This window comes from Saccopteryx bilineata, chromosome 10 (genome assembly GCF_036850765.1).
Source record: "Saccopteryx bilineata isolate mSacBil1 chromosome 10, mSacBil1_pri_phased_curated, whole genome shotgun sequence".
In the NCBI taxonomy this organism is placed as follows: Eukaryota; Metazoa; Chordata; class Mammalia; order Chiroptera; family Emballonuridae; genus Saccopteryx; species Saccopteryx bilineata.
The window spans coordinates 3,803,157-3,829,379 of NC_089499.1; the positions used below are offsets into that span (position 1 = coordinate 3,803,157).

Sequence of the window (26,223 nt, forward strand, 5' to 3'; positions counted from 1 at the left end):
GTAGTAACAGGAGCCCGGAGAGCTGGCTCGTACCCCTGTTCCAGACCATGCGCCTGGAGACCGATCCAGCCGGTGTGCAGTCCCACTCTCTGCACCTCCAACAGGCCTCTAGGGGCTGCTGAGGCCGTGGGCCCGTGGGCCACAGTGAGAGGCACTGGCTTACAGGATCCCAAAAGGAGAAAAGGTGTGTAAGTGGAGAAAAGGTGTGTAAGTGGAGAAAAGGTGTGTAAGTGGAGAAAATGGTCTGAGGGACACGGCCGTGGAGAAGTTCCGGCGGGTAAGGAGACAGCAAGGCTGTGGCCAGGCCCGGTCAGCAGGCGGCCCACTTCCTCACGGACCATTTCAGAGGTGACCGCATGCACGTGCAGTTCCAGGCATGAGCGATACAGCACAAACGAGACAGTGTCACCTGCTATGGGAAGGGCAGGCTGTGGCTGGCAGCGGTCAGCGTGGAGGACAGTAAACAGGGAGGCAGGGCCAGCGAGCCTGGGTGAGGACGTGCCACACGGCGGCCGGGAAGCCTCTCCACGGAGACGCCGGGGAGCCGGCTGACCAGAGACTGAAGACCGAGGAGTCCAGGCTATGAGAGCACGGGCAGCAAGCGGGCTCACGACAACAGTGGGAAGCAGGTGGGTAACAGGTGCCCGCACATCCCAGGCAGCGGTCTCAGCCAAAGCCCAGGTGCACTGCCCTCTCGCTCCAGGCAGCCTTGCTGACTCTGTCCCTCACAGGGACAACGGGCTGTGAATGGAACAGTGACAAAGTGCTCCAGCGTATCTTTCCACCAAACACTGCAGCACTGGACACGTGCACGGTACTGTAACCGCTACTTCACAAGGAACACAACGCTCTTTACAGAACCGACGTGGTCTTCTCTGACCTCTCTGAGTCCACCTGCCTCCTCACTGACCGGGGAGCATTCGGTGGCTTCCCTGCAGGTCTTCTGCAAAGAGGACAGTCCTGCCCGCGGCTGACCGTGTGGACCCACACTGACCACCTCGGCTATACAGACGGGCAGCTGAGGGACGCCTCTGGGGGCAAGGCACAAGAGGGGGTCCTTGCCGGCTGGCATATTTCTATATGCAAGTTAGCTCTTAAATTACATAACAAACTATTTTAAAATAAGATGCCCATATGCCGCAAAATGCAGGCTGTCAGGGCTCGGGGAGCTGCGTGGGCCCAAAGCACTGTGTTTGGAGGGTTCTGAGGCTGGGACGTCAAGACAGTGGCCTGGGCCCACCATGGCCACGGGGAGCTGCGTGGGCCCAGAGCACTGTGTTCGGAGGTTTCTGAGGCTGGGACGTCAAGACAGTGGCCTGGGCCCACCATGGCCACGGGGAGCTGCGTGGGCCCAGAGCACTGTGTTCGGAGGATTCTGAGGCTGGGACGTCAAGACAGTGGACTGGGCCCACCATGGCCACGGGGAGCTGCGTGGGCCCAGAGCACTGTGTTCGGAGGATTCTGAGGCTGGGACATAAAGACAGTGGACTGGGCCCACCATGGCCACGGGGAGCTGCGTGGGCCCAGAGCACTGTGTTCGGAGGATTCTGAGGCTAGGACGTCAAGACAGTGGACTGGGCCCACCATGGCCACTGGGAGCTGTGTGGGCCCAGAGCACTGTGTTCGGAGGGTTCTGAGGCTGGGACGTCAAGACAGTGGACTGGGCCCACCATGGCCACGGGGAGCTGCGTGGGCCCAGAGCACTGTGTTCGGAGGGTTCTGAGGCTGGGACGTCAAGACAGTCGACTGGGCCCACCATGGCCACGGGGAGCTGCGTGGGCCCAGAGCACTGTGTTCGGAGGGTTCTGAGGCTGGGGCATAAAGACAGTGGACTGGGCCCACCATGGCCACGGGGAGCTGCGTGGGCCCAGAGCACTGTGTTCGGAGGATTCTGAGGCTGGGACATAAAGACAGTGGACTGGGCCCATCATGGCCACGGGGAGCTGCGTGGGCCCAGAGCACTGTGTTCGGAGGGTTCTGAGGCTGGGACGTCAAGACAGTGGCCTGGGCCCACCATGGCCACGGGGAGCTGCGTGGGCCCAGAGCACTGTGTTCGGAGGATTCTGAGGCTGGGACGTCAAGACAGTGGACTGGGCCCACCATGGCCACGGGGAGCTGCATGGGCCCAGAGCACTGTGTTCGGAGGATTCTGAGGCTGGGACATAAAGACAGTGGACTGGGCCCACCATGGCCACGGGGAGCTGCGTGGGCCCAGAGCACTGTGTTCGGAGGATTCTGAGGCTAGGACGTCAAGACAGTGGACTGGGCCCACCATGGCCACTGGGAGCTGTGTGGGCCCAGAGCACTGTGTTCGGAGGGTTCTGAGGCTGGGACGTCAAGACAGTGGACTGGGCCCACCATGGCCACGGGGAGCTGCGTGGGCCCAGAGCACTGTGTTCGGAGGGTTCTGAGGCTGGGACGTCAAGACAGTGGACTGGGCCCACCATGGCCACGGGGAGCTGCGTGGGCCCAGAGCACTGTGTTCGGAGGGTTCTGAGGCTGGGACATAAAGACAGTGGACTGGGCCCGCCATGGCCACGGGGAGCTGCGTGGGCCCAGAGCACTGTGTTCGGAGGATTCTGAGGCTGGGACATAAAGACAGTGGACTGGGCCCACCATGGCCACGGGGAGCTGCGTGGGCCCAGAGCACTGTGTTCGGAGGGTTCTGAGGCTGGGACGTCAAGACAGTGGCCTGGGCCCACCATGGCCACGGGGAGCTGCGTGGGCCCAGAGCACTGTGTTCGGAGGATTCTGAGGCTGGGACGTCAAGACAGTGGACTGGGCCCGCCATGGCCACGGGGAGCTGCATGGGCCCAGAGCACTGTGTTCGGAGGATTCTGAGGCTGGGACATAAAGACAGTGGACTGGGCCCACCATGGCCACGGGGAGCTGCGTGGGCCCAGAGCACTGTGTTCGGAGGATTCTGAGGCTAGGACGTCAAGACAGTGGACTGGGCCCACCATGGCCACTGGGAGCTGTGTGGGCCCAGAGCACTGTGTTCGGAGGGTTCTGAGGCTGGGACGTCAAGACAGTGGACTGGGCCCACCATGGCCACGGGGAGCTGCGTGGGCCCAGAGCACTGTGTTCGGAGGGTTCTGAGGCTGGGACGTCAAGACAGTGGACTGGGCCCACCATGGCCACGGGGAGCTGCGTGGGCCCAGAGCACTGTGTTCGGAGGGTTCTGAGGCTGGGACATAAAGACAGTGGACTGGGCCCGCCATGGCCACGGGGAGCTGCGTGGGCCCAGAGCACTGTGTTCGGAGGATTCTGAGGCTGGGACATAAAGACAGTGGACTGGGCCCATCATGGCCACGGGGAGCTGCGTGGGCCCAGAGCACTGTGTTCGGAGGGTTCTGAGGCTGGGACGTCAAGACAGTGGCCTGGGCCCACCATGGCCACGGGGAGCTGCGTGGGCCCAGAGCACTGTGTTCGGAGGATTCTGAGGCTGGGACGTCAAGACAGTGGACTGGGCCCACCATGGCCACGGGGAGCTGCATGGGCCCAGAGCACTGTGTTCGGAGGATTCTGAGGCTGGGACATAAAGACAGTGGACTGGGCCCACCATGGCCACGGGGAGCTGCGTGGGCCCAGAGCACTGTGTTCGGAGGATTCTGAGGCTAGGACGTCAAGACAGTGGACTGGGCCCACCATGGCCACGGGGAGCTGCGTGGGCCCAGAGCACTGTGTTCGGAGGGTTCTGAGGCTGGGACGTCAAGACAGTGGACTGGGCCCACCATGGCCACGGGGAGCTGCGTGGGCCCAGAGCACTGTGTTCGGAGGGTTCTGAGGCTGGGGCATAAAGACAGTGGACTGGGCCCACCATGGCCACGGGGAGCTGCGTGGGCCCAGAGCACTGTGTTCGGAGGGTTCTGAGGCTGGGACATAAAGACAGTGGACTGGGCCCGCCATGGCCACGGGGAGAGGCGTGTTCCACAGCCGTGTTTGGAGCCCTGGGTATGTACAGAATAATTCCATTTTGGGAAGAAAAAAAAAGTACACCAAAAAAAGTGGGTAGAACAAGATGATCAATAGCTTTCTTCTAGGAAGCAAAATGATTTTATTTTCATGTTTATGTTTATTATTTACTTTCTCATTTTTAGTGCAATCAGAATGTTTTGTTTGGAAAACCAAAAAGCTTAACATCAGTGACGACAGAAAGAGGCCTGTTCTTTTAGAGCGGAGCAGCCCTAACCCCCCCCCCCCCCGGCAGCCTGAGTGACTGTGAGGGATGAAGCCCCACGTGGGACCCCAGGGCAGCTCCGTGCTGAGTGACCCCCAACACCGCACAGGAACCCCGAACCCCGCCAGCTCCCGTTGCCGACCTGCCTCACACGCACTCACTCTCTCAGCAGACGTTTACTAACAAGCCGTTCGCTTTAAATGCCGATAATGGGCCACTAACAGGCCACTAACAGAACACACAAAGAGGAAAGTGGTCTGATTTTAAATGTCCTCGCTGTTCTTTTTTTATTTTTTCCAAGCCTACTTTTAGCACCAAAAATGGTTATTAACGATGCTAGATCTCCGAGTGGCTGAAATGTGGGTCATTTTACTAATTAAGAACAGGGGTGGTGGGAAGGACCTGGTTTGGCCCCATTTCATCAAAACGACTAATTACTGCGTGAAATTGATCTCCGTATCTGGGCTAAGGATGTGATCCTAGACTCAGGAACATCCACTTCAGATAATGACCCACCAGCCTCGGGCTCTGACGTCTAGGGGGACAGAAACGCAGTTTTCCTACGAGAGGAATGCTGTCGGGGAGAAAGGAAAGCTCAGCTGTGGGGTCACTGTAGCTCGTTAGAAACAAAATCTCCGGGAAAATCCCACAGCACACCCCGGGCCTCTCGGGGGCCCCGTTGTTGCTCCCACCACGGGCACGGGAGCCTTGTGCGAGTGACCTTGGTATCGAGGGTCCGGCAGGTGAGCATCTTCTCCACGCTGTGGACTGAGCACAAGACCCCCGCAGGGCTGAGGTTAACAGCGTTCAAGAACAACAACCAGCCTTTCCTGAGTCCTTACTACGGGAGCTGCTCCAGGGACTTCACATGTGCTAATGCGCCTCACCGTCCCCGGCCTCCGGGGGGCAGGTGTGATTCGCGTCTGGCTTGTCCACCTGGAGAACACCTGAGGCACAGGGATGCTCACGGTGAGCTGAGGCCCCCCGGCTGATACTGGTGGGCCCGGCCCCCCAGCCCACTCCGGCCGGGACCCTCGCCAGATGCCACGCGGCCTCCGTGTCCCCTCTGTGTCCTCTTCTCCTTACTGGCGCTGCACGCTGGATGGACTGTCAAAGGTTACGACTGACCATCAGAGCTGCCTTGACGTGTGCACGCTGGCCCTGGCCCGTGGTCAAAAGTAAGCCACCTTCAAAGCAACGTGGTTTTTCTTTTTCAGAATGCATGACAACACTCTTTCTTCTTAGCTAATAAGAAGGCAGAGAGGATGTCAGATGAGATGAACCAGTTCCTTGAAAGACAAAACTCCCAGATATTAATCAAGAAGAAACAGATAATCTGCATAACCCTGCAGCTATTAACTACATTAAATTTATAGTTACAGCTCTAGGCCCAAATCACTCCCTTCAGGAAAGCTATCAAATAAGGTGTTTAAGGGAGAAACAGCTAATTCTACATGAACTCCTCCAGGAAATCAAAGATAAGGCAGTATTTTCCCTTTCGCTCCATCAGGCCAGCAGAACGCTGACACCAACCCAGACAAGAAAAGAGAACAACAAGCCAACACCATCGTGAGCATCAATGCGAAAATGCTGAACATGGTCAGCAAATGCCCCGAAAGGTTATCCAAAGGTCGTTGGTACATCGTAACTAAGTGGAGGTATTCCAGGAAGGCAAGGATAGTTTTAACATTTGAAAACCTAAAATCAATGAGTGGGATTCACCATACTGACTGAAAAAGAAAAACCACACGAACATCTCAACAGCTACAGAAAAAGCACCTGGCAAAAAAAGAAAAACACACACACACACACACATCCATTCTCGGTAAAGAAAGACTAGGAATAGAAGGAGTCTTCCTCAAACAGATAAAGGCTATCTTTGAAAACACTACAGCTAGTATCAAATTTAATTGTGCAAAGTTGAAATAGTAACCTAAGATTCTTGCCTCAAGAATGAGATAAGAATGTCTGTTCTTACCACTTCTATTCAACACTTCAGTGGAGGCTCTAGAGCAGGGTAGTCAGCCTTTTATACCTACCGCCCACTTCTGTATCTCTGTGAGTAGTAACATTTTCTAACCACCCACAGGTTCCACAGTCCTGGTGATTTATAAAGTAGGGAAGTCACTTTACTTTATAAAACTTATAAAGCAAGTTAAAGCATATAATAATAATTACTTACCAAGTACTTTGTGTCGAATTTTTGCTGTTTGGCAGAATAAATCTTTATGAAACAAAGTACTATAGTTAAATCTATCTTTTTATTTATACTTTGGTTACTCCGCCACCCACCATGAAAGCTGGAACACCCACTAGTGGGCGGTAGGGACCAGGTTGACTACCACTGCTCTAGACCATGCAGTACAGCAAGAAAAAATAGTTAAAAGATATCCAGATTAAAAGGGAAGAGGTAAAATTGTCTACATTCACCACCTACACAAAAAAAATCCAATACAACCTATAAAAGTATTATTAATATGAGTTTAACAAGGTTGCAGGGCAGGAGATAAATATACAAAAACCAACTGTATCACTTAAATGTGTTTATTAAAAACACCCATTAAGTTATAATATCTTTTGAAAGGATAAACTAGGAAGGCTAAAAGAATACAGATTTAAAATAAGCATAAAAAATTGCTATGTCAAAGTAGACACAGTCATAGGCACGGTATTGGTATTGGGGTATTTTAGTGTTATGCTTAAATTGTCTTTTGTTGTTTGTTTGTTTTTACAAGCTTCATTTTCTCCACTGTTTCTTGAGAAAAAAAAATCTTCTGGCCCTCAGTTCATACAGAGTAAATGGATTTCCAATTAAGAAGAGCACCATATGTCAGCCATGATGGGCAGCAATTACGGTTCTGAGATACTTTCATGCAAAGCGAGAGTCACCTGTCCTTCACGGAAGTCTAGTTCCCCAACAAGAGGGGTCAGATACTCGTGCAGTAACAGTATGAATCAGAGAAAATAAAAAATCTGGGATCAGAGACGGATGTATACATCGATATTTAAAATGACTGAGATGACCCGGGACAATGCTTTTAATTTAAAATTAAAATTAGACTTTTGGACATAAATCTGTCGACATCTTCTTATAAATGTAAGTGTAAACCCTGAAGTGAACTCCGCTCCATGAGCCGCCCCCTAAAACACTGGACTAGAGACCCTCAGAAACGCAGGAGACACGCGCACCCCCAAACATGCGTGTGCACGTGGCCTCAGAGACCCTGCAGCAGCAGCTCCCGAGCGGGGCTATGCGTCATTGTCACCGCGAGGGCTTTAAAACCCTGATGCCCAGGTCACTCTCCAGGAAAATCGAATCAGAATGAGGTGAGAGGGGAAACAGGCATCGGTTTCCTTTAGAGATTCCCGAAGATTCTCACGCGCAGTGAGGACTGAGGACCGTGAGGATCGGCTTGGAAAGCAGAGTCTGACCAGCTGCCCCATGTCGTTGGTAACGTAATCTGCAGCCATTCTAGCTGGGTCCGAGTCTCAGCGCCAGGGCTGACGGAACTGCCCGGGGAAGGACACTCCCCGTGGTGAGACTGCAGAACTGCCCGGGGAAGGACACTCCCCGTGGTGAGACTGCAGAACTGCCCGGGGAAGGACACTCCCCGTGGTGAGACTGCAGAACTGCCCGGGGAAGGACACCCCTGTGGTGAGACTGCAGAACTGCCCGGGGAAGGACACCCCCGTGGTGAGACTGCAGAACTGCCCGGGGAAGGACACCCCTGTGGTGAGACTGCAGAACTGCCCGGGGAAGGACACCCCTGTGGTGAGACTGCAGAACTGCCCGGGGAAGGACACCCCTGTGGTGAGACTGCAGAACTGCCCGGGGAAGGACACCCCTGTGGTGAGACTGCAGAACTGCCCGGGGAAGGACACCCCTGTGGTGAGACTGCAGAACTGCCCGGGGAAGGACACCCCCGTGGTGAGACTGCAGAACTGCCCGGGGAAGGACACCCCCGTGGTGAGACTGCAGAACTGCCCGGGGAAGGACACCCCTGTGGTGAGACTGCAGAACTGCCCGGGGAAGGACACCCCTGTGGTGAGACTGCAGAACTGCCCGGGGAAGGACACCCCTGTGGTGAGACTGCAGAACTGCCCGGGGAAGGACACCCCTGTGGTGAGACTGCAGAACTGCCCGGGGAAGGACACCCCCGTGGTGAGACTGCAGAACTGCCCGGGGAAGGACACCCCCGTGGTGAGACTGCAGAACTGCCTGGGGAAGGACACCCCCGTGGTGAGACTGCAGAACTGCCCGGGGAAGGACACCCCCGTGGTGAGACTGCAGAACTGCCCGGGGAAGGACACCCCTGTGGTGAGACTGCAGAACTGCCCGGGGAAGGACACTCCCCGTGGTGAGACTCTGCAGAACGGCCTCTTTGCACAGGGGCAGGAGAACGGGGGGGGGGGGGGGGGGGGGGGTGCTGGAGGCACTGAGATACGTAATCCAAAGAAAAAGGGAGAGAAGTGCTCATCGACTTCCAAACTCCTTAAAACGGCTACTCATAAAACACCGAGCCCGGGCGACTACCCGAGCCCAGACACTCGCCATGAACCCCGTCGGAGGGTGGCGCTGTCTCAGCAGCACACGCTCTACCCCCCCCGAACGCTCGGAGGCCCAGCCCGGACCTCAGACCCACCCCCTCATAACGCGCACCTGATCTCGACACCAGATCTGAACCAATTGCAGGTGGGCTTCCAGACTTACAGGCTGGAGAAGGTACACATCAGGTCCTGGTTTGTGGGACCACGGGGGTCTCTCAGAGGGTCAAGAGTCAACAGATGGAAGCTGGCTGACAACAGGTCATTCTCAACCTCAGCCCTGTGCCCCTTCTCCCCGGGCCCGGGCCCGAACTTGGCGTGAGGAACCGACCTTTCCCCTGGCTGCAGTGCTGTTAGGTCCGTGTCGGCAGAAGCACAGGACACTGTGGGGCTGACGCTCACTCACCATGGACCACGCACATGCTGTCAGAACACAGATCAGAGCTCGGTGGCTTGACTCACCTTGTGGCACATGTAGGAGCCGCCTTTCTTCACCCGGTCTTTCCCGAAGGGGGGGCCTTTCTGCGGGGGAAGAAGAGCACTCGTGAGTCCAGAGAGCACAGCTGCCCCCCCCCACAGTGGGACAAGTCCGTCAGAGGCAGGTGACGCGAGTGGCAGACAGGGATCCAGGGACAGCCTGGGACCACGTCCTGGTACTCCGGGGAACCAGCAGGGCGGGAGCAGGGGCAGCGGCCAGCATCCACAGGGACCAGTGACTGCTACCCCAGAGCCAATCGGGAAGTGAGGGGACAAGGATCTTGGCTTTTCCTTTGTCATAACAAGAAGTCAGCTCGCCAACAGCTGCCTACTCTGTTCACTGGACACGAGAGTTGTCAGAACAACCCTCCCACCTTCGCACTCGGTGCTCAGCAAAGGTCGAACCCAAGTGACAGAAGTCACGGGACATGTTTCCTGGCTAACACACTGACTGGACTGTGGGTAGAAGTGCATTATTTCCTGAGATTTCTGGGTGTTTAGACAGAGTCCCAGACCCAGACACTGGCCACAGTGTCCACAGCCTGCTGTCACACTGAGAACTTGCTTCGGTTACAGGCGGGCGCGCTGGCAAGGAGCCCAGCTTCACTGACCGTGAGGACTGCGGGCACCCTCGCCTGCCGGAGCATCGGCGTGTGCTGAGGGCACCGCTCCAGGAGAGACGGAGCTGGACCCCGCGTAGCCACACCGCCCTGCCCTCCAGGCTGACCCTGCGCCGGGCCCCTCTCTGTGCGCTGGGCTACATGGACCCTGCATAGCCACACCGCCCTGCCCTCCAGGCTGACCCTGCGCTGGGCCCCTTTCTGTGCACTGGGCTACGTGGACCACGTGTAGCCACGCCGCCCTGCCCTCCAGGCTGACCCTGCGCCGGGCCCCTCTCTGTGCGCTGGGCTACGTGGGCCGGAGGGCGGTCTCCATCCTGAGTACGTCTCTCCCAGCACCTGCGGTCCTGCAGGATGGAGTCTTCTGTTCAGTTAGCTGGACAGCAAGGGGCAGCGATGGGCCCACGGGAAGAAGTGCGAACGAAACGGCCCCCCTCTGTCACCACTGTCAGCGAACCAAGCCCGCGATCGACAATGTGACTGAGGCACCCGAGTGGCACGGCACAGAGGGCCATCGCTCTGCCAGGGCCACAGCGCCGTGCAGCCCTGCCAGCTGCCTGCTGGGGACCCGGCCTGGTCCCATCACGTGTCCACGACAAACACAGAGCTGGCCGTTACATGGGCCGGAGGGAAAGCCCACAGCAGACGACCGTGCTGATGCCCACAGTGGCTGCTGTCTCTCCAGGTCGGACCCGTAAGAACCAAATCTCACGGGGGGGCTACACAGGCTCTGTGTGAAGCTTCACACACAACTACCAAACACAGGACAAAACGCCAGAGTTTTCTGGGAAACTACTGTTTAAAAAAAGTTGCATAAAAAATAGCCGCTTAACGACAATATTTAGGAGATAGCCTAAAATCAACAGACGTGAGGAGAAGGGAAGGTGTATTTGGCCACAGGCAGGAGGAGCCAGCCAAGAGACACTGCCCGTGCTCTGCTCACGGTGGCGGTCTCGGTGTGGCAGGAGCGGCGTGGGCACCGACGGGCACAGGAGAGCAGCAGCCGGGCAGGCGGGCCTGCTCCTGGCCCCACGCTGTGCTCACAGCAGCTCTGAGACAGGCCGCGTCCCGAGTAGCTGCGTGACTTGCACAAGATCGCACACCTGGAAGCAAACCAGCTCGCCCGGGCTCCAGGGCTCACTCTCCCCCGCTGACACTCTGGGCACCGACACTCTGGGCACCGGGGAAGGGAACGGCAGGGACAGCCACTTCCCTTGGCCTCGGCCGGGCTCCAGGGCTCCTCTCCCCTGCCGACACTCTGGGCACCAGGGAAGGAGACGGCAGGGACAGCCACCTCCCTTGGCCTCACCCAGCTCGCCCGGGCTCCAGGGCTCCTCTCCCCCGCCGACACTCTGGGCACCGGGGACGGGGACAAGGGGACGGCAGGGACAGCCACTTCCCTTGGCCTCACCCAGCTCGCCCGGGCTCTGGGGCTCACTCTCCCCCGCCCACACTCTGGGCACCGGGGAAGGGGACGAGGGGACAGCCACTTCCCTTGGCCTCACCCAGTTCGCCCGGGCTCCAGGCTCATTCTCCCCCGCCGACACTTTGGGCACCGACACTCTGGGCACCGGGGAAGGGGACGGCAGGGACAGCTACTTCCCTTGGCCTCACCCAGCTTGCCCGGGCTCCAGGGCTCCCTCTCCCCCCACACACACACACTCTGGGCACCAGGGAAGGGGACAACAGGGACAGCCACTTCCCTTGGCCTCAGCCGGGGCACGTCCCGACGGTGGCACGCGGTGATGGGAGCCCGTTCAGAAAGGAGGCTGCTCTTCACTCGCATTATTCACAGGAATGGGGCTGGGGTCGCCGAGGGCTGGAAACCCAGCTGCCCAAGGTGCAGCGAGGGCCCAGGGACATGACCCAGACGGAGCGAGACACGGGGCTCAGCTGTGCTCACCGTCAGGGTCTGCAGAGCTCTGGTGCACAGGACGGAGAACACCGTGTTCTCTCCAGCCGACCAGAGCTGAGGCTGGGGGCGGGGTGGAGAAGCAGATGGGCGCTTCTGCTTCTCCAAGGCTCCATTGGAGCAAAGATGGGCGCTGGGGATGGCTCCTTGGCCTCTGCCCCAGGCGCTAGAGTGGCTCTGGTCGTGGCAGAGTGACGCCCCGGAGGGGCAGAGCATCGCCCCCTGGTGGGCAGAGCGTCGCCCCCTGGTGGGCAGAGCGTCGCCCCCTGGTGGGCGTGCCGGGTGGATCCCGGTCGGGCGCATGCAGGAGTCTGTCTGTCTTTCCCCGTTTCCAGCTTCAGAAAAATACAAAAAAAAAAGAAGAAAAAAGAAATAAGCGAGCCTGACGGGGAAGTTTCCAGAAGCAAAGGCAAACCCTCTCTAGGGACAGAGCACACCATCCAGATCTCAGACAGTCGTATCCCATACACTGGCTGGCGCTCAGACAGGAGTAACCAGGCGTACGGGGGACCAGAGGTGACGTCAGGAGGGCACTGGGCGGGGGGTTACCCAAGATGTCAGACTCAGGCGTCAAACACGGCAACTAAAACCCGCAGTGAGCCAGTACCAACCGGGACGGCGTAAATAAAAATACGGACAATGCCAAGTGTGGACTGGAGCAGGGTTTGTCATTTCCTTTGGTTAAAAGAAATACAGGCACCCGGTAACCTGTGACAACACGTGCAACCTCAGTGGTGGGCACGCAGGTGCATGCTTTACTATTTTCTGGACCTTTCTGAGCTTTTAGAACATTTGATCATTACATGTTAAAGAGAGAGAGAAATCGGCTAGGACTAATTAATTCTAGCCTTCCAGGTCATGTTCAAGAGTCTGTACTTAGCCTGACCAGGCGGTGGTGCAGTGGATAGAGCGTCGGACTGGGATGCGGAGGACCCAGGTTTGAGACCCCGGGGTCACCAGCTTGAGCACAGGCTCATCTGGTTTGAGCAAAGCTCCCCAGCTTGGACCCAAGGTCGCTGGCTTGAGCAAGGGGTCAGTCTGCTGTGGCCCCCCGGTCAAAGCACATGTGAGAGATCAGTCAATGAGCAGCTAAGGAGCCGTAATGAAGAGTTAATGTTTCTCGTCTCTCTCCCTTCCTGTCTGTCTGTCCCTCTCTGACTCTGTCTCTGCCACAAAAAAAAAAAAGTCTGTACTTGATTCTCCAGATGGCAAGCAGCCACTGAGGGGCTCTGACCAGCGGAACGCCCGGTCCACCGGTCTCCCGGGGACAGTTCTGGGTCAGTGGAGCAGGGAGGGCGAAGGCAGGCACCGGGGGAGCAGTGCCGTGACCCAGATGAGACACGGCGGTGGCTGCTCTGCCGGCAAAGCCGCGAGGATGTGAGTGACGGAGCGTGCGGGCTCTAGGGACCTGGGTGGGGTTCAGTTCTCAAAACACAGCTGAATTTTATCCCAATCAAGCCAGGAAGCAAACGGGGACTCTATGACAGAACCCTTAAATGAGAACAATGTATCCAGCAAGGACAGCATCCAAGACAGAGCCTGGCACTGCGGAAAACGAGGGGAATTTTCACGAGTCCTTAGAAGAAAAACAAAGCAGTTACAAAACCTGGAGGGAGGGAGCCCTCCGCGCTCAGCTCGAGAACAGATGGTCATACGGATACATTTGCAGCCTGCCTGAAGGCTGGAGCACCAGAACCTTCCAAACGGGCAGCTGCCTCTATCTGGTGGGGGGGACACCTATTTCTGACTCCCACAGCAAAGGCTGAGGCACAGCCTGTCGGCAGAGGGCAGCGGCTCCCAGCCACAAACCACCCAGGTTTTCACGACACTGGTTTCCATTTCGGAGAGACGGGCTGGCTCTGACCACTGTTCCTGCTGGCCCTGCCGGCAAAGACAAGCAAAATGAGGGAGGGGTGAACGGGGTTTGAAGAAGTCAGCTTTTTCATCCGGCGCCCAAGAAAGCAGAGCTGTGTCCCTGGATTATCTGTGAGCAGCTCACGCGTGTTACGCCGTCAAGAGACACCCAAGTGAGTCGCGTGTGTCCCCACTTCCCGAAAAGCGGCCTGAGGCTCAGAGACAACTCCCTGCATCACTCTGAGCTGTGGAACTCCAAAGAGAGGAAGGAATTCACGTTCTTTATCTTTTGCACCTTTTCGACAGGCTGAGGTTTAGAGCCAAGCACGTGAGCTCCCAGGGGAGCTGGCGTTGGTGTAGACACACCTGCTCCGACCCGACTTAGGAAGGATGCCCAGCTGTGGAGACTCTCTGCACTGTTCCCCCCACTCCACCCGCACAGCCAACGTGGGCCCAGCTGTTCTTTTCAGAGCCAGTGCTCTCCACACACACACCCAGGCGGCGTCTCAGTTTCCGCTGACCCTGTGGGGGACCTGAGACCAACGTGCCTGCCTCAGGGTCCCCGGGGGGGTGTGAGGAACTGAGCCGGCACTAAAGAGCTCAGGAAACAATCACTCGATAATTGCGCTGCGCTGACTCAACATCTGGCCGGCAAGGACCCTTGTCTCGTTCTCTCCAGAAGACGCCCCGGAAGCAACACCTCGACCCGTCCAAGCTCAGGCAGCTTCCTCCGTGGCGAACGCCACCCCGCAGACCTCGCCAGTCCTTAACAAACATTCGGGAATTCTGCGCGGCTGGCGTCTCACCCCGATTGAGGAGCCACGCGGAACTGGAAGTCTCTCCTGGGCAGGTTCCCGCAAAGCCCCAGCACCCCCGCCAGGCGGGAGCCCAGCAACGCTTCCAGGCTGAAACTAGCACCGTGTACTACGCGTCCCATGGGGGACACAAAGAGCACAGAAAGACCCCTCGGAAACACGGGAGGCCCCCGCCACACAGCCCGGGGGTGCGGCGGAGGGAGGGTGGCACTCACGGGGTTCAGCGCCTCTTCAGCAGAATGGTCAGTGGTCCACCAGTCTGACGTCCACTCCCACACGTTCCCTACGATGTTGTACAAGCCGTAACCGTTGGGAGGAAAGGCACCCACCTGCAAACACAGAAGGAAAGACGCGTCACCCTGCTCACCTTGCTCAGGGAAACTCTTTGGTGCAGAAACGCACCAAGTGCTGTAAGTCTGAATGTTCACTTTCATCCTAACAGGAAAATACAATTTGCCAAGGTAAAAAAAAAAAAAAAAAAAAAAAAGAAAGTGACATTTTTCAGCTGTAAGCTCTCGAGGGAATTGAGAAACCTATGGAGAGTTTATACATGTTAACATCAGGGAAGCCAGCAGAATTGTTAATAGAGAGACTAATAGTATCATAAGTCCAATAGTATCTGTATCTGATGGGGGCAGAGACTCAGATCTTCGAGAACATAACGGAAGCTCCGTATCAGACCCGTCCTAAGTCTCGTCGTCAGAGCCGGGCGGGCGCTGACCACACAGCGTCGTTTCGCGCTGAGAGACCCCCGTGCCAACCCCGTCCCCTCCGCCAGCCCCCGCCCCAACCCCCCACCCTCGCTCGAAGCCTCAGTCATTATCAAATCACGGAGGGGCCTTCTTTTCATAGAACAGAGAGCACGACCTCACTGTCAGGTCTGCAGCCTCTGGGTGTACGCAGCCGACCTGGCAGGCTCCTCAGCAAGCAGCCACGTCCCGTTCCAAAGGCTGCCCGGTGTCCGCCACACGGGGTCGCGGGCTCTGCATCCGGGGTCGCGGGCTCTGCATCCGGGTCGCGGATACAGAGCCCGAGAGTAAAGCCGGGGGGGGGGGGGGGGGCGGAGAAAAACCTTTAACTAAACAGTGAACGCAGCACAGCTTTTCTGTTTTACTGACTCAAAATTCTTCCAATATGTTTTTTTAAGATTTCATGTATTGATTTCACAAACAGAGGTGAAGGGGGGTGGGTGGGGAATGAGAAGTGTCAACCTGTAGTGGCTTCACTTTAGCTGTTCATTGACTGCGTCCTCATATGTGCCTTGACCCGGGCCAGCCCCGGGCATCAAACTGGCGCCTTCAGCGTTCCAGGTCGAGGCTCCGTCCACCGCGCCACCACGGGCCAGGCTTTTTCCAATACTTTTTAATGGAAAAGCTCAAAGAAAAATTTCATTTTTTTAATTGGGAAAAATAAAGTTATCCTTGGTTTGCTTGGTCTTTTCACACTTTCCCTCCCTGGAGAGGCACAGCCGAGGGACGAGCAGGGCAGCACTCGCTTCTCTGCTGGGCTGCAGGTGTCAGTGCGCCCGTGGCCCTGGCCCTGGCGTGCGGGGACCAGGAAGGCTGACCAGATCGCCTCTGCTGGGCTGCAGGTGTCAGTGTGCCCGTGGCCCTGGCCGTGGTGTGCGGGGACCAGGAAGGCTGACCAGATCGCTTCTGCTGGGCTGCAGGTGTCAGTGCGCCCGTGGCCCTGGCCCTGGCGTGCGGGGACCAGGAAGGCTGACCAGATCGCCTCTGCTGGGCTGCAGGTGTCGGGTGTCGGGTGCGCCCGTGGCCCTGGCCCTGGCGTGCGGGGACCAGGCAGCTTAGGGACCAGGAAGGCTGACCAGATGAGGACGGCAGTGAGACACCCCTCTGCCCGGGGTCAGTGCTCACTGCACACACGCCGTGCTGCACTGGGCTCCTTCGGAAACCCACGCATGTCCAGTCAGGGCAGGGAGGAGCTCGGTGACACAGACGTCTAACAGCTCAGTGAGGCAGAAAGGAAGAGCATGCCAGAAATAAAAGGCCCACTTCTCCAGGGCGGGAAGGGGTGAGGAGGGGAGGAGGGTGGGAAGAGAAGGAAGACCAATGGCACAGACCCCCTCTAAAAGGTGGGTGCAGGGGCGGGCGGGAAGCGGGTCAGAGCTCAGAGCTAAGGAGAGGAGGAGAGGCCACAGACACAAACTGTCCTTCTGAGAATCAGGAGGGAGCAGGAGTCAGGGCTGGAGGCGCAGGCAGGGCGGAGAGACAGCTCGCTTGGCGAAAGGGAGAGATGGCGGGCGGAGGGCCGCAGGCGGCGGGCACGGGAGGGGAGAGAAGCCAGGAGGAGGCCCCTCCCAGCGGAGAGCGCAGGGCTCCCGGCGTCCTGAGCGCGCCTCCCAGCCCCACCCGGCGGCGGGGAAAGGAGTCCAGCCCCTCCAGTGCCGTGAAGCCACAGGAGGAGGAAATAACAGCGTCCACTCAAGGTCCGAGCGTTGTCCCCTTTACATAACCTGATGCGTAAGCAAGGTAAGTCTGGGGTCACCACCCCCAGATCTTCTGTGTGGGACGTGCCACCAAGACGGACACAGACTGCGCTGCTCACCGTTGACGACACCACCTGCACCGCCCTCCCCGGGGCCTCAGAGGCCACACGACGAGCAGCGCGGCCAGACACAGCCGCAGCCGCACGACAGCCGCCCAGCCCTGACCTGTCCTCGGGGTCACCGCCGACTGGACAGGGTGCTCAGTTTAACGTCCGACGGGAAATAACTACGGTCACAAAACCACGGTGGGCGCTCTGTCACTGTGGGCCCTGCGCCCAGGGCCGGCGTGGACACCCCAGGACCGGCCCGAAAGCCCGCTCTGCGGGAACCGTCCCAGCAGAGACACAGAGGGCCTCAGCCTCGCGCCGGGCCCGGGGACGTCCCCGCTACGCCGGCGGGCCTCTTCCTCTCCGGGTCCTGCCCTCAAGCTGGTTCTCTGTGGGCTCCTGTTCTGAACCGGCCTTCGGAACTCCCAGGGCGAGGTCTTCAAGTGAGTTCTGTTAAACACGTTCTGAGTGGACCTGCTCCGGACTCCCAGTCCTCCCAGAGCCCGTGTGTGCCGACTGAGACACACGGCCACTGTCCTCGGAGGCTCTGTGCTGAAACCAACAGGAATTCCGGGCAGCGGGTGCCGCGAAATGGTCAGAGCCGCCCGCGACAGCCCTCCGGGGGTGTCGGTGTTCAGTAACCTGGTCCTGAGCTGCCAGGCTGGCCGCAGCGGCCTCCTCCCAGCCCAGCCCCCGAGGGGCACCAGCTGCCGAGGCCCTCCTCGCACAGGACTGCCCAGCATGCGCCGCCACAACAGCTGGGGACACTGCGCGCACCCAGCCCAGGTCGGCGCAGTGCAGAGTGGCTGCGCTCCCCTCGGCCGTGACCCCCTGGCGGCCGCTGGCCTGCGGGCTGCACCAGCCAGCACCCCCCCTGGGGTCCCTGAGTGCCCTCGCCCAGGGCACAACCGAAGTCCTCGCCATCCTGCAACGCCAGTGCTGCTGACCGAGGTGCCGGGAGGCGTGGCTGGCCTTCCCCGCGGTGGAATGCGGGAAGACGCTGAGGGCGTCTGGTTCCCGGGGACCGCAGCTCGAGCAAGTCCCCGAATGGATGGGCGTGGCGGCCGAGCACCGGCCATCCTGCAGGCGGCAGCCACCCCCAGGTGGTCGGCACAGTCCCCCGCCTGTGTTCGTTCCGTATGATTTCAGATAAATGCACACATCCTCTCATACACCTGTGTAAGGGCTCTACGTTCTCGTGCAATCTACTTTTTTACATTAATTCTGCCAAAACATAAAACTATAATGCTTTAACCGCTATAGCTCAAAATAGTTATAAATTTCCAGAATGTCCTGTATATGATAATGTACATAAGATAGATATTGTTTATGACTTCAGTTGAACTTTTGGAATAATTTGGTCATGTTCCAAATAACGTATCCATGTTGCATTAATAAATAAATTTTGGAAGAATGTGAAACAAAAACACAAATATTAAAACCTGGCCATGACTGGAAAGCTCCTGGAAAGAAAGTTCTTCCTGGCACCGGCGCACCCTGGCACCGGCGCACCCTGGTACCGGCGCACCCAGGAACGGGCCACTTCCCCACAAGACCCCCTTCCTCGCAGTGTGAACAGAAAGCAGGCTATTTTCAGCACGGCTTCGTTAGCGCCATTCTGCCAACCGAGGAGCCCGCACGCGCGCAGAGGGGAATGTGCCACCCGCGTTCCGGACAGGACCTCGGCCAGACACCCAGGACCTTCATCCACGTCCCTGCTGGGACTCTGTCTTACAAGTGTTAGCAGAGATTCAATTTAATATTTATTTAACAAGATATTCGTTGTTGTCATGTTTAAAAAAAAAAAAGATGTAACCTAAACTTGCAACAATAAGAGGTGAATAAACTAGGGTTCATTCGAACGATAAGCTTGTCCAGCTGCTAAAAGACCACGTGTCCCTGAAGAACTGTGGAGAAGATGGAGTGTTCCTGATATTAACCAGGGAAAAACGGGACTTTCAGTCCTGTCTTCGGTCGCGGCCGGCAGCAGCACGTAAACACTGCACCGGTGCCGAGACCCCCGAAAGACCGGCAGTGGCACACGGGGCACCGTGCTGGGTCACGTCCCAGCTGTGCGGCCCCCCACCCGGAAAAGGGGGTAACGGCCCCCAGCTCGTGCAGCTGCGACCACACTCAATGCAGCACTCCCACGACTGGCCAAGCCTCTGCCCGCACTGAGCGCTCACCGACCACTCGCCACCAAGTGCTCGGAACCGAGAGGAGACACCGAATGCACGGACGGCACCGAGAGGAGACACCGAATGCACGGACGGCACCGAGAGGAGACACCGAATGCACGGACGGCACCGAGAGGAGACACCGAACGCGCACAGGGCCTCGCCCAAGCCCCGGTACTCACGGGCGCGGTGCCTCGGAAGCCGTCCTCGCCGGTGTCCGTCACAGGGAACTCGCCTTGCCAAACGTTGGCGTAATGCTGGCCTTTGGGCTGCAGCTTGTTGCCCCAGGGGAACAGCCTATCGGGAGAGACAAGGGGTCAGCCTCCCGCACGGGCTCCGGTGGGAGTCAGGGGCAGGGGCACAGGATAAGGGGGACACTGCCATCTGCTGAGCGAGCCGTGTTTTTAGTTTTAAATGTGTAGAGAACAGAGCTCTGCACCGGGACTCTTTAACCTCTGCCGAGCCGGCTCGGGTCTCTCTGGAGCGCGCAGGGGCCGGGCTCCCACAGCGCTGGGTGCGGGCCTTGTTGGGACGCACGGGCAGCAGGGCGGGACATCACACTATGCTTTCTACAAGGGCCTCGCCGTCTTAAGGAGCCTTTCCTGGAAGATGTGGCCCGAGCATGAGTGTCCTGTCTCGGGCTCTGGAAGTGGAGCAAGGTCACTGTTCTGGGGGTGCCTGACGTAGAAAGTGTGGGAGGCGAGGCCGCAGGCCCGAACCGTGGGGTGCACTGGGCCTGCAGGGAGCCCCCAACACTGCTGACCGCCTGCTGACCGGTCCTGTTGCTAAGCAACCCCGGGGACCTGAGGAGAGCCCAGGACTGGGGAGCTGCGGTGGTCAGGCGGACCTGGAGCCAGAGCGGCCCCCACAGGGTGAGGAGAGGCCCCCGGTACCTGTCCCGCAGGCCCCCCCGGCAGCCTGGAGCCAGAGCGGCCCCCACAGGGTGAGGAGAGACCCCCCGTGCCTGTCCCGCAGGCCCCCCCGGCAGCCTGGAGCCAGAGCGGCCCCCACAGGTGAGGAGAGCCCCCGTACCTGTCCCGCAGGCCCCCCCGGCAGCTGTACTCCCACTCGGCCCCCACAGGTGAGGAGAGGCCCCCGGTACCTGTCCCGCAGGCCCCCCCCGGCAGCTGTACTCCCACTCGGCCCCCACAGGTGAGGAGAGCCCCCCGTACCTGTCCCACAGGCCCCCCCGGCAGCTGTACTCCCACTCGGCCCCCACAGGTGAGGAGAGCCCCCCCCCCGTACCTGTCCCGCAGGCCCCCCCGGCAGCTGTACTCCCACTCGGCCCCCACAGCGTGAGGAGAGCCCCCCCCCCGTACCTGTCCCGCAGGCCCCCCCGGCAGCTGTACTCCCACTCGGCCTCTGTGGGCAGGCGCTTCCCGGCCCAGGCGCAGAAGGCCGCGGCGTCGTTCCAGGAGACGTGGAGCACCGGGTGGTCCGGCCTGGGGACAGTGGGGACAGTGGGGACAGTGGGGGGGGGTGAGCTGGGACCAGGTGCGGGACCCAGCTTCAGCGAAGCACCCACAGCCCCTCAGTCACCTGTGACACTGCCGTGGGCCTGGTCCCCAGCTCCAGCCCCGGGCATCCCACATCGGTCACCATGCACCCCCGGCTCCCAGAAAGGTGGCCAGTCCTTCCCCTCAGACGGAAAGGAAGAACACCACTTCACTTAGTGGGCGGGCCAGGCCTCGGGGGGTTCCACTTGGACAGTGGGGGTGGAGGTGCCCCGCTTCCCCTTTAAGGAAGGGGTGCTCCCGACTCTGGGGTGCGTCAGCCCCTTCGGTTCCCGCAGCGACGGAGAGCCCCCCAGGGCTAAGCGTGGAGGAGGCATGAGGCCCCACCCTCCCGGCCCTGGGCCCCCTCCTACGGGCCGGGCTGTGTGCACCCCGGAGCCCCTGCGAGTGGGCTGGGACTTCACCCCCCAGTCCCGCTGCTCCCCCCCCCCCACAGCTGTCGGCCCTGACGAGCTTTCTGCACGCCAACCTGTCTCAGCGTCTGGTCCAGAGGACCCCACCTGTGGCACTGGCTCCAACTGCGTCTGCCCTACAGATGGGCCGCTGACCCGCCTCACTCTAGGAGGGTCCAGTCTTTCCTCTTCCTAAGTGTGGAGGGTGGGGGGGGCCAGGCGGTTTGAGGAGAAGGGGACACGGGCACAGAGCCAGCACCAGGCAGCTTCACTTCCCTGTCCCTCTCCCTCAAGTGGGCTACGCGTTCCTGGTCGACTCCTTACACCCCTGAACCCCTACAGTAACAGACTATGGCGTGACTCTCCCGACAAAGGGTCCCCGACTGCCGGGTGGTGCCAGTCATGACACGGAACTGATTAGAGGTGGAGGGGGGGCCCAGTGGACACAGCGGTGGACAGAGCGTCCCCCCAGGTTTCCCTCCTTCCTCTTTCTCTTCTATGTTAAACTCGAGGAAGATGTTAACTGGGTGCCAAGAGGCCTGGTCTCCCTGAAATGGTCCAGGGTCCTATGTGCCCGCACCTTCCAGGACCACGTCCACGGCAGAGGCCACCGCCTCCGGCTCTGAAGTGTCCTGCCACTTCTCACGGGGCTCTGGCCCTCCAGCGGAGCCCACGTGTGCCCAGCGCCCTGACAAGGAGGCCACTGACCAGGAGTGTCGTCAACAGTAGAGGCTCCCAGTCCCCCCTGAAGAAGTGGGTTAGGAGAGGGTCTTCCTGGGCTGCCGAGACGCTGAGCGCTGCCCCAGCCGCCCTCCCCTCCAGGGCTCACATGCCAGTCCACTTCTGCCTGAGATGACTGTCCCCCCACCCCCGGCAACGTGCTGACCGACCTGCCGCCCCGTGGACTTCGGGTCAGACGGCAGCTTCCAGGGGCGTCCGCCCAGCACTGGAGGCGGCAGGAGCAAGACCTGGGCGCCCGCCGTGGCCCCCGGCCACACACTCGGCTGCCCTGCAGACGGTCTTCCTGCTGACCCGCCATGGCCCCCGGCCACACACTCGGCTGCCCTGCAGACGGTCTTCCTGCTGACCCGCCATAACCCCGGCCACACACACGGCTGCCCTGCAGACGGTCTTCCTGCTGACCCGCCATGGCCCCGGCCACACACACAGCTGCCCCGCAGACGGTCTTCCTGCTGACCCACTGGGGCCCTGGCCACACACACGGCTGCCCTGCAGACGGTCTTCCTGCTGACCCACCGGGGCCCCGGCCACACACACGGCTGCCCTGCAGACGGTCTTCCTGCTGACCCACTCCTGGGAGGAGCCCACGGACAGGCTGCACAGTCGTGAGACCGGTCACTGGCCCGTCACAGCGGAAAAGGTCCGGCAAGAGGCGACTTTGTGACAGGGCAGGTGAGGAAGGAGGCCACTGCCCGAGGGCCTTCTGCGAGCTAGGTGTGGAGTCCGGGTCTCTGTGTAAATGTTTTGTTTTGTTTTGTTTTCTGTGAGCCAGCAGAGGGCACCCCTCGCCCGGGGCGGAGGAGGCTGGCCACCGCGCTCCTTCCCACCAGCACGCATCCATATATTTTGGTACAAAACACGTCCCCTGGGGAGAGAGCCACCAGCCTCACCTGTGCTGGACAGTCGAGTCGGGCCCTTCCGGGTGTCGCCAGCTAGCGCCTTTGACCGGAAGCCACCAGGGAGCAGCTGCCACCTGCAAGCAGCCCAGAACAGATGCGGGTCAGGGACGCGACTCCAGGAAACGCCGGCTCAGGGCACAGCCAGCCTGCCCCTCACTGTCTCCGCGTCGGCACACAGGTTCCTCGGCCGGAACGTCGAACAAAGATGTCTGTGTACGTAAATCTTTAACTAAAAAGCGGTATTTCATATCATAAAGCACCACTGAGACCAAACAAAAATGTTGACAAATGGTGTAAGTTTCCCAGATGTAGAAGATGCCCTGCTCGACAATCCTCTGTGTCTAACCAGTGAGGAGGGACAGGTCATGCTGCCCTGGTGACACCGCGGGGGAGCAGAGCCACCCTGATGACCAGCGCTGGGCTGGAGGCCAAGCAAGGCGGGCTGGGATCTGGCTGAGGCACAGGGACAAGGCGGGCTGGGATCTGGCTGAGGCGCAGGGACAAGGCGGGCTGGGATCTGGCTGAGGCGCAGGGACAAGGCGGGCTGGGATCTGGCTGAGGCGCAGGGACAAGGCGGGCTGGGATCTGGCTGAGGCGCAGGGACAAGGCGGGCTGGGATCTGGCTGAGGCGCAGGGACAAGGTGGGGAGGGGTTCAGTGTCAGCTCCGTGCTCGCTGTCTGGCCCTGAGAGTCCCCATGAGCGGGCGGGGGGCAGCCTCTGCCTTCCCAACCTCAGGAGACAAGGAGACAGAGGTCAAGTCGGACAGCACTGGGAAGCGCTGGCCCATTGATCCCAGGGCCTTGCCCCCTTACTCGGGGACTCTGTGAACCCAAATCATGTAGCAAGTGGTCCTCATTTAGTGTCTGGTTATGAACGAGGCTATGGAGCCAAAGCCTTGAGTCGTGGCTCTGCTGCTCACAGTGACCCCTAGCAACCCAGTGACCATCTCCAAGCCTGTTTCCTTGTTTGTAGAGAGAGAGCTTAATAGTGCCCAGCTCATGGGTCATGATAAGGAGGACATTTAACGAGCCCAGAGGACTTTCAAGGAGGCCTAGCTCTGGGGGAGCCCTTGGGGCAGGACCGGGTCCCAGCGATGGCCTCACGACAGGTGGACACAAGGAGACCACAGAACACCAGCGTTGTCACAGTGCTCCCACTAACGAAAGGGCAGAGGTTTGCGAGTGAGTCCTCCAAGGTCAACTGCAGCCGGCTCAGGGTGTCCCCAGGGCCGTCGCGTGCAAGACGGATGGACGAGGGACAGGGCGGGGTGCGACCCCATGATCAAGTTCAGCAATCACTAAAACCACCAGACCAGTTCTTGCCCCTTCCCCACCCCAGCACAGCCGCGTGGTCACGGTGCTCTGCCCACGCTTTGACGAAGAAAGCCAGGTTTTTCTATTTGTCGACAAAAGCAGCGTGTCCTCAGAGGACAGGACTGCAAGAACCTCTATGGGCCAGAGAGCAGGGGGGCGGGGGCACGGCTTCTGTGCAGTCCACCTGTGAGGCTGCGGAAACACGACCCTGGGCGCTCTCCCAATGGGACCCCTGACGCCCGGGCACCAGGGAGAGGTCGCCCACCCCTACCCAGGGGGCACGCGCACAGGGCGCCCGGCCACCCGCCTGTTCCGTTCTCTTCAGATCACTCACCCAGCTCTGATAAGACACAGGCCACCAGAGGTTCTGTTTCTTAAATTAAAAGGAAAAGAAAAAACTGAAGGAGACAAATCTGGCACAATGTTCACCTTTGTTAGATGTGGGTGGTCGAAACTGGAATGCCTGTTTTTCTTGTATCTTGTGTGTTTTGAAGTATTTCATCTTTAGCAATGGAGAAGGAAACCTGGTTTATTTCTCAGCTCTACTGATGGGCATTTGGGGAGTTTCCAGTCTGGGCTTCCATGACCGTTCCCGGAGCTCGTGACTCCCGGTAAATGCACACCCGTTTCTGTGGGGGCACACCGTGGAGGCACTGCTGGGTCTCGGGAACACGTGTGACAGCGTGAGCAGAGCGCCAAGCTCAGCCTCCAGAGCAGAAGTCCTCCGAGGCCCCACCCGTCTTCGCGGGGAAGCATCGCTGGGGCGCTGCCCAGTGGCCTCAGCCCGTTCCCCTCCCCCTCCTTCCTTCCGTGCACCCGGACACTGACTGAGCACCCGCCATCTGCCGGGCACAGAGCCCAGTTCCTAAAGAACCATCCGTTCCCAGCAGTCCGATATTCCGGACCGACCAGAACATCGATAGTTTTTAAACTAGTTTACATAGTTACCACACACGATTTACTGCACAAAGCAGGTACCAAGTACGAGCCTAGTCACCTTGTTACCCGTCGCTGGGACAGGTGCCCTCACGCAGCTTGGGGCTGGTTCTGCTCAGTCCCCCACCACGCCCCCGCTTTCTCCCACAGGGACAGCTCCTCACGTCCGGGGGCCCGTCCTAGCTAAGGTCTCTCCCATTCCCTCCGCAGCCCGACCACACGCCCCGGGAGGAGCACGCGCCCCGGGAGGAGCACACGCCCCGGCACACACCCCGGGAGGACCACACACCCAGGGAGGACCACACGCCCCGGGAGGAGCACGCGCCCCGGGAGGAGCACGCGCCCCGGCACACACCCCGGGAGGACCACACACCCAGGGAGGATCACACACCCCGGGAGGAGCACACACCCAGGGAGGAGCACACACCCAGGGAGGATCACACGCCCCGAGGACCACACGCCCCGGGAGGAGCACACGCCCCGGGAGGAGCACACACCCAGGGAGGATCACACGCCCCGAGGACCACACGCCCCGGGAGGAGCACACGCCCCGGGAGGACCACACGCCCCGGGAGGAGCACACACCCAGGGAGGAGCACACACCCCGGGAGGAGCACACGCCCCGGGAGGATCACACGCCCCGGGAGGACCACACGCCCAGGGAGGATCACACGCCCCGAGGACCACACGCCCCGGGAGGAGCACACGCCCCGGGAGGAGCACACACCCAGGGAGGATCACACGCCCCGAGGACCACACGCCCCGGGAGGACCACACGCCCCGGGAGGAGCACACACCCCGGGAGGAGCACACGCCCCGGGAGGATCACACGCCCCGGGAGGAGCACACGCCCAGGGAGGAGCACACGCCCAGGGAGGATCACACGCCCCGGGAGGAGCACACGCCCAGGGAGGAGCACACGCCCCGGGAGGATCACACGCCCCGGGAGGAGCACACGCCCCGGGAGGAGCACACGCCCCGGGAGGACCACACGCCCCGGGAGGATCACACGCCCCGGGAGGAGCACACGCCCCGGGAGGACCACACGCCCAGGGAGGACCACACGCCCCGGGAGGACCACACGCCCAGGGAGGACCACACGCCCCGGGAGGAGCACGCGCCCCGGGAGGATCACGCGCCCCGGGAGGAGCACGCGCCCCGGGAGGACCACGCGCCCCGGGAGGACCACGCGCCCCGAGGACCACGCGCCCCGGGAGGAGCACGCGCCACGGGAGGACCACGCGCCCCGGGAGGACCACGCGCCCCGAGGACCACGCGCCCCGGGAGGAGCACG

The 26,223-nt window shown here is 60.0% G+C and overlaps 1 protein-coding gene across 1 annotated transcript in view; it reads right to left on the reverse strand.

Annotated features, from left to right (window-relative positions):
* The window catches only part of SUMF1 (sulfatase modifying factor 1), a 50,455-nt gene that overhangs the window by 3,821 nt on the left and 20,411 nt on the right, over window positions 1-26,223 (reverse strand). Inside the window, exons 4-8 of the mRNA XM_066245312.1 lie at window positions 22,671-22,753; window positions 20,453-20,575; window positions 19,316-19,430; window positions 14,619-14,732; window positions 9,188-9,247 (exon numbers count right to left, since the gene is read on the reverse strand). Coding sequence (XP_066101409.1) covers window positions 9,188-9,247; window positions 14,619-14,732; window positions 19,316-19,430; window positions 20,453-20,575; window positions 22,671-22,753 — 495 coding nt within the window. The remainder of the gene's footprint in view (window positions 1-9,187; window positions 9,248-14,618; window positions 14,733-19,315; window positions 19,431-20,452; window positions 20,576-22,670; window positions 22,754-26,223) is intronic.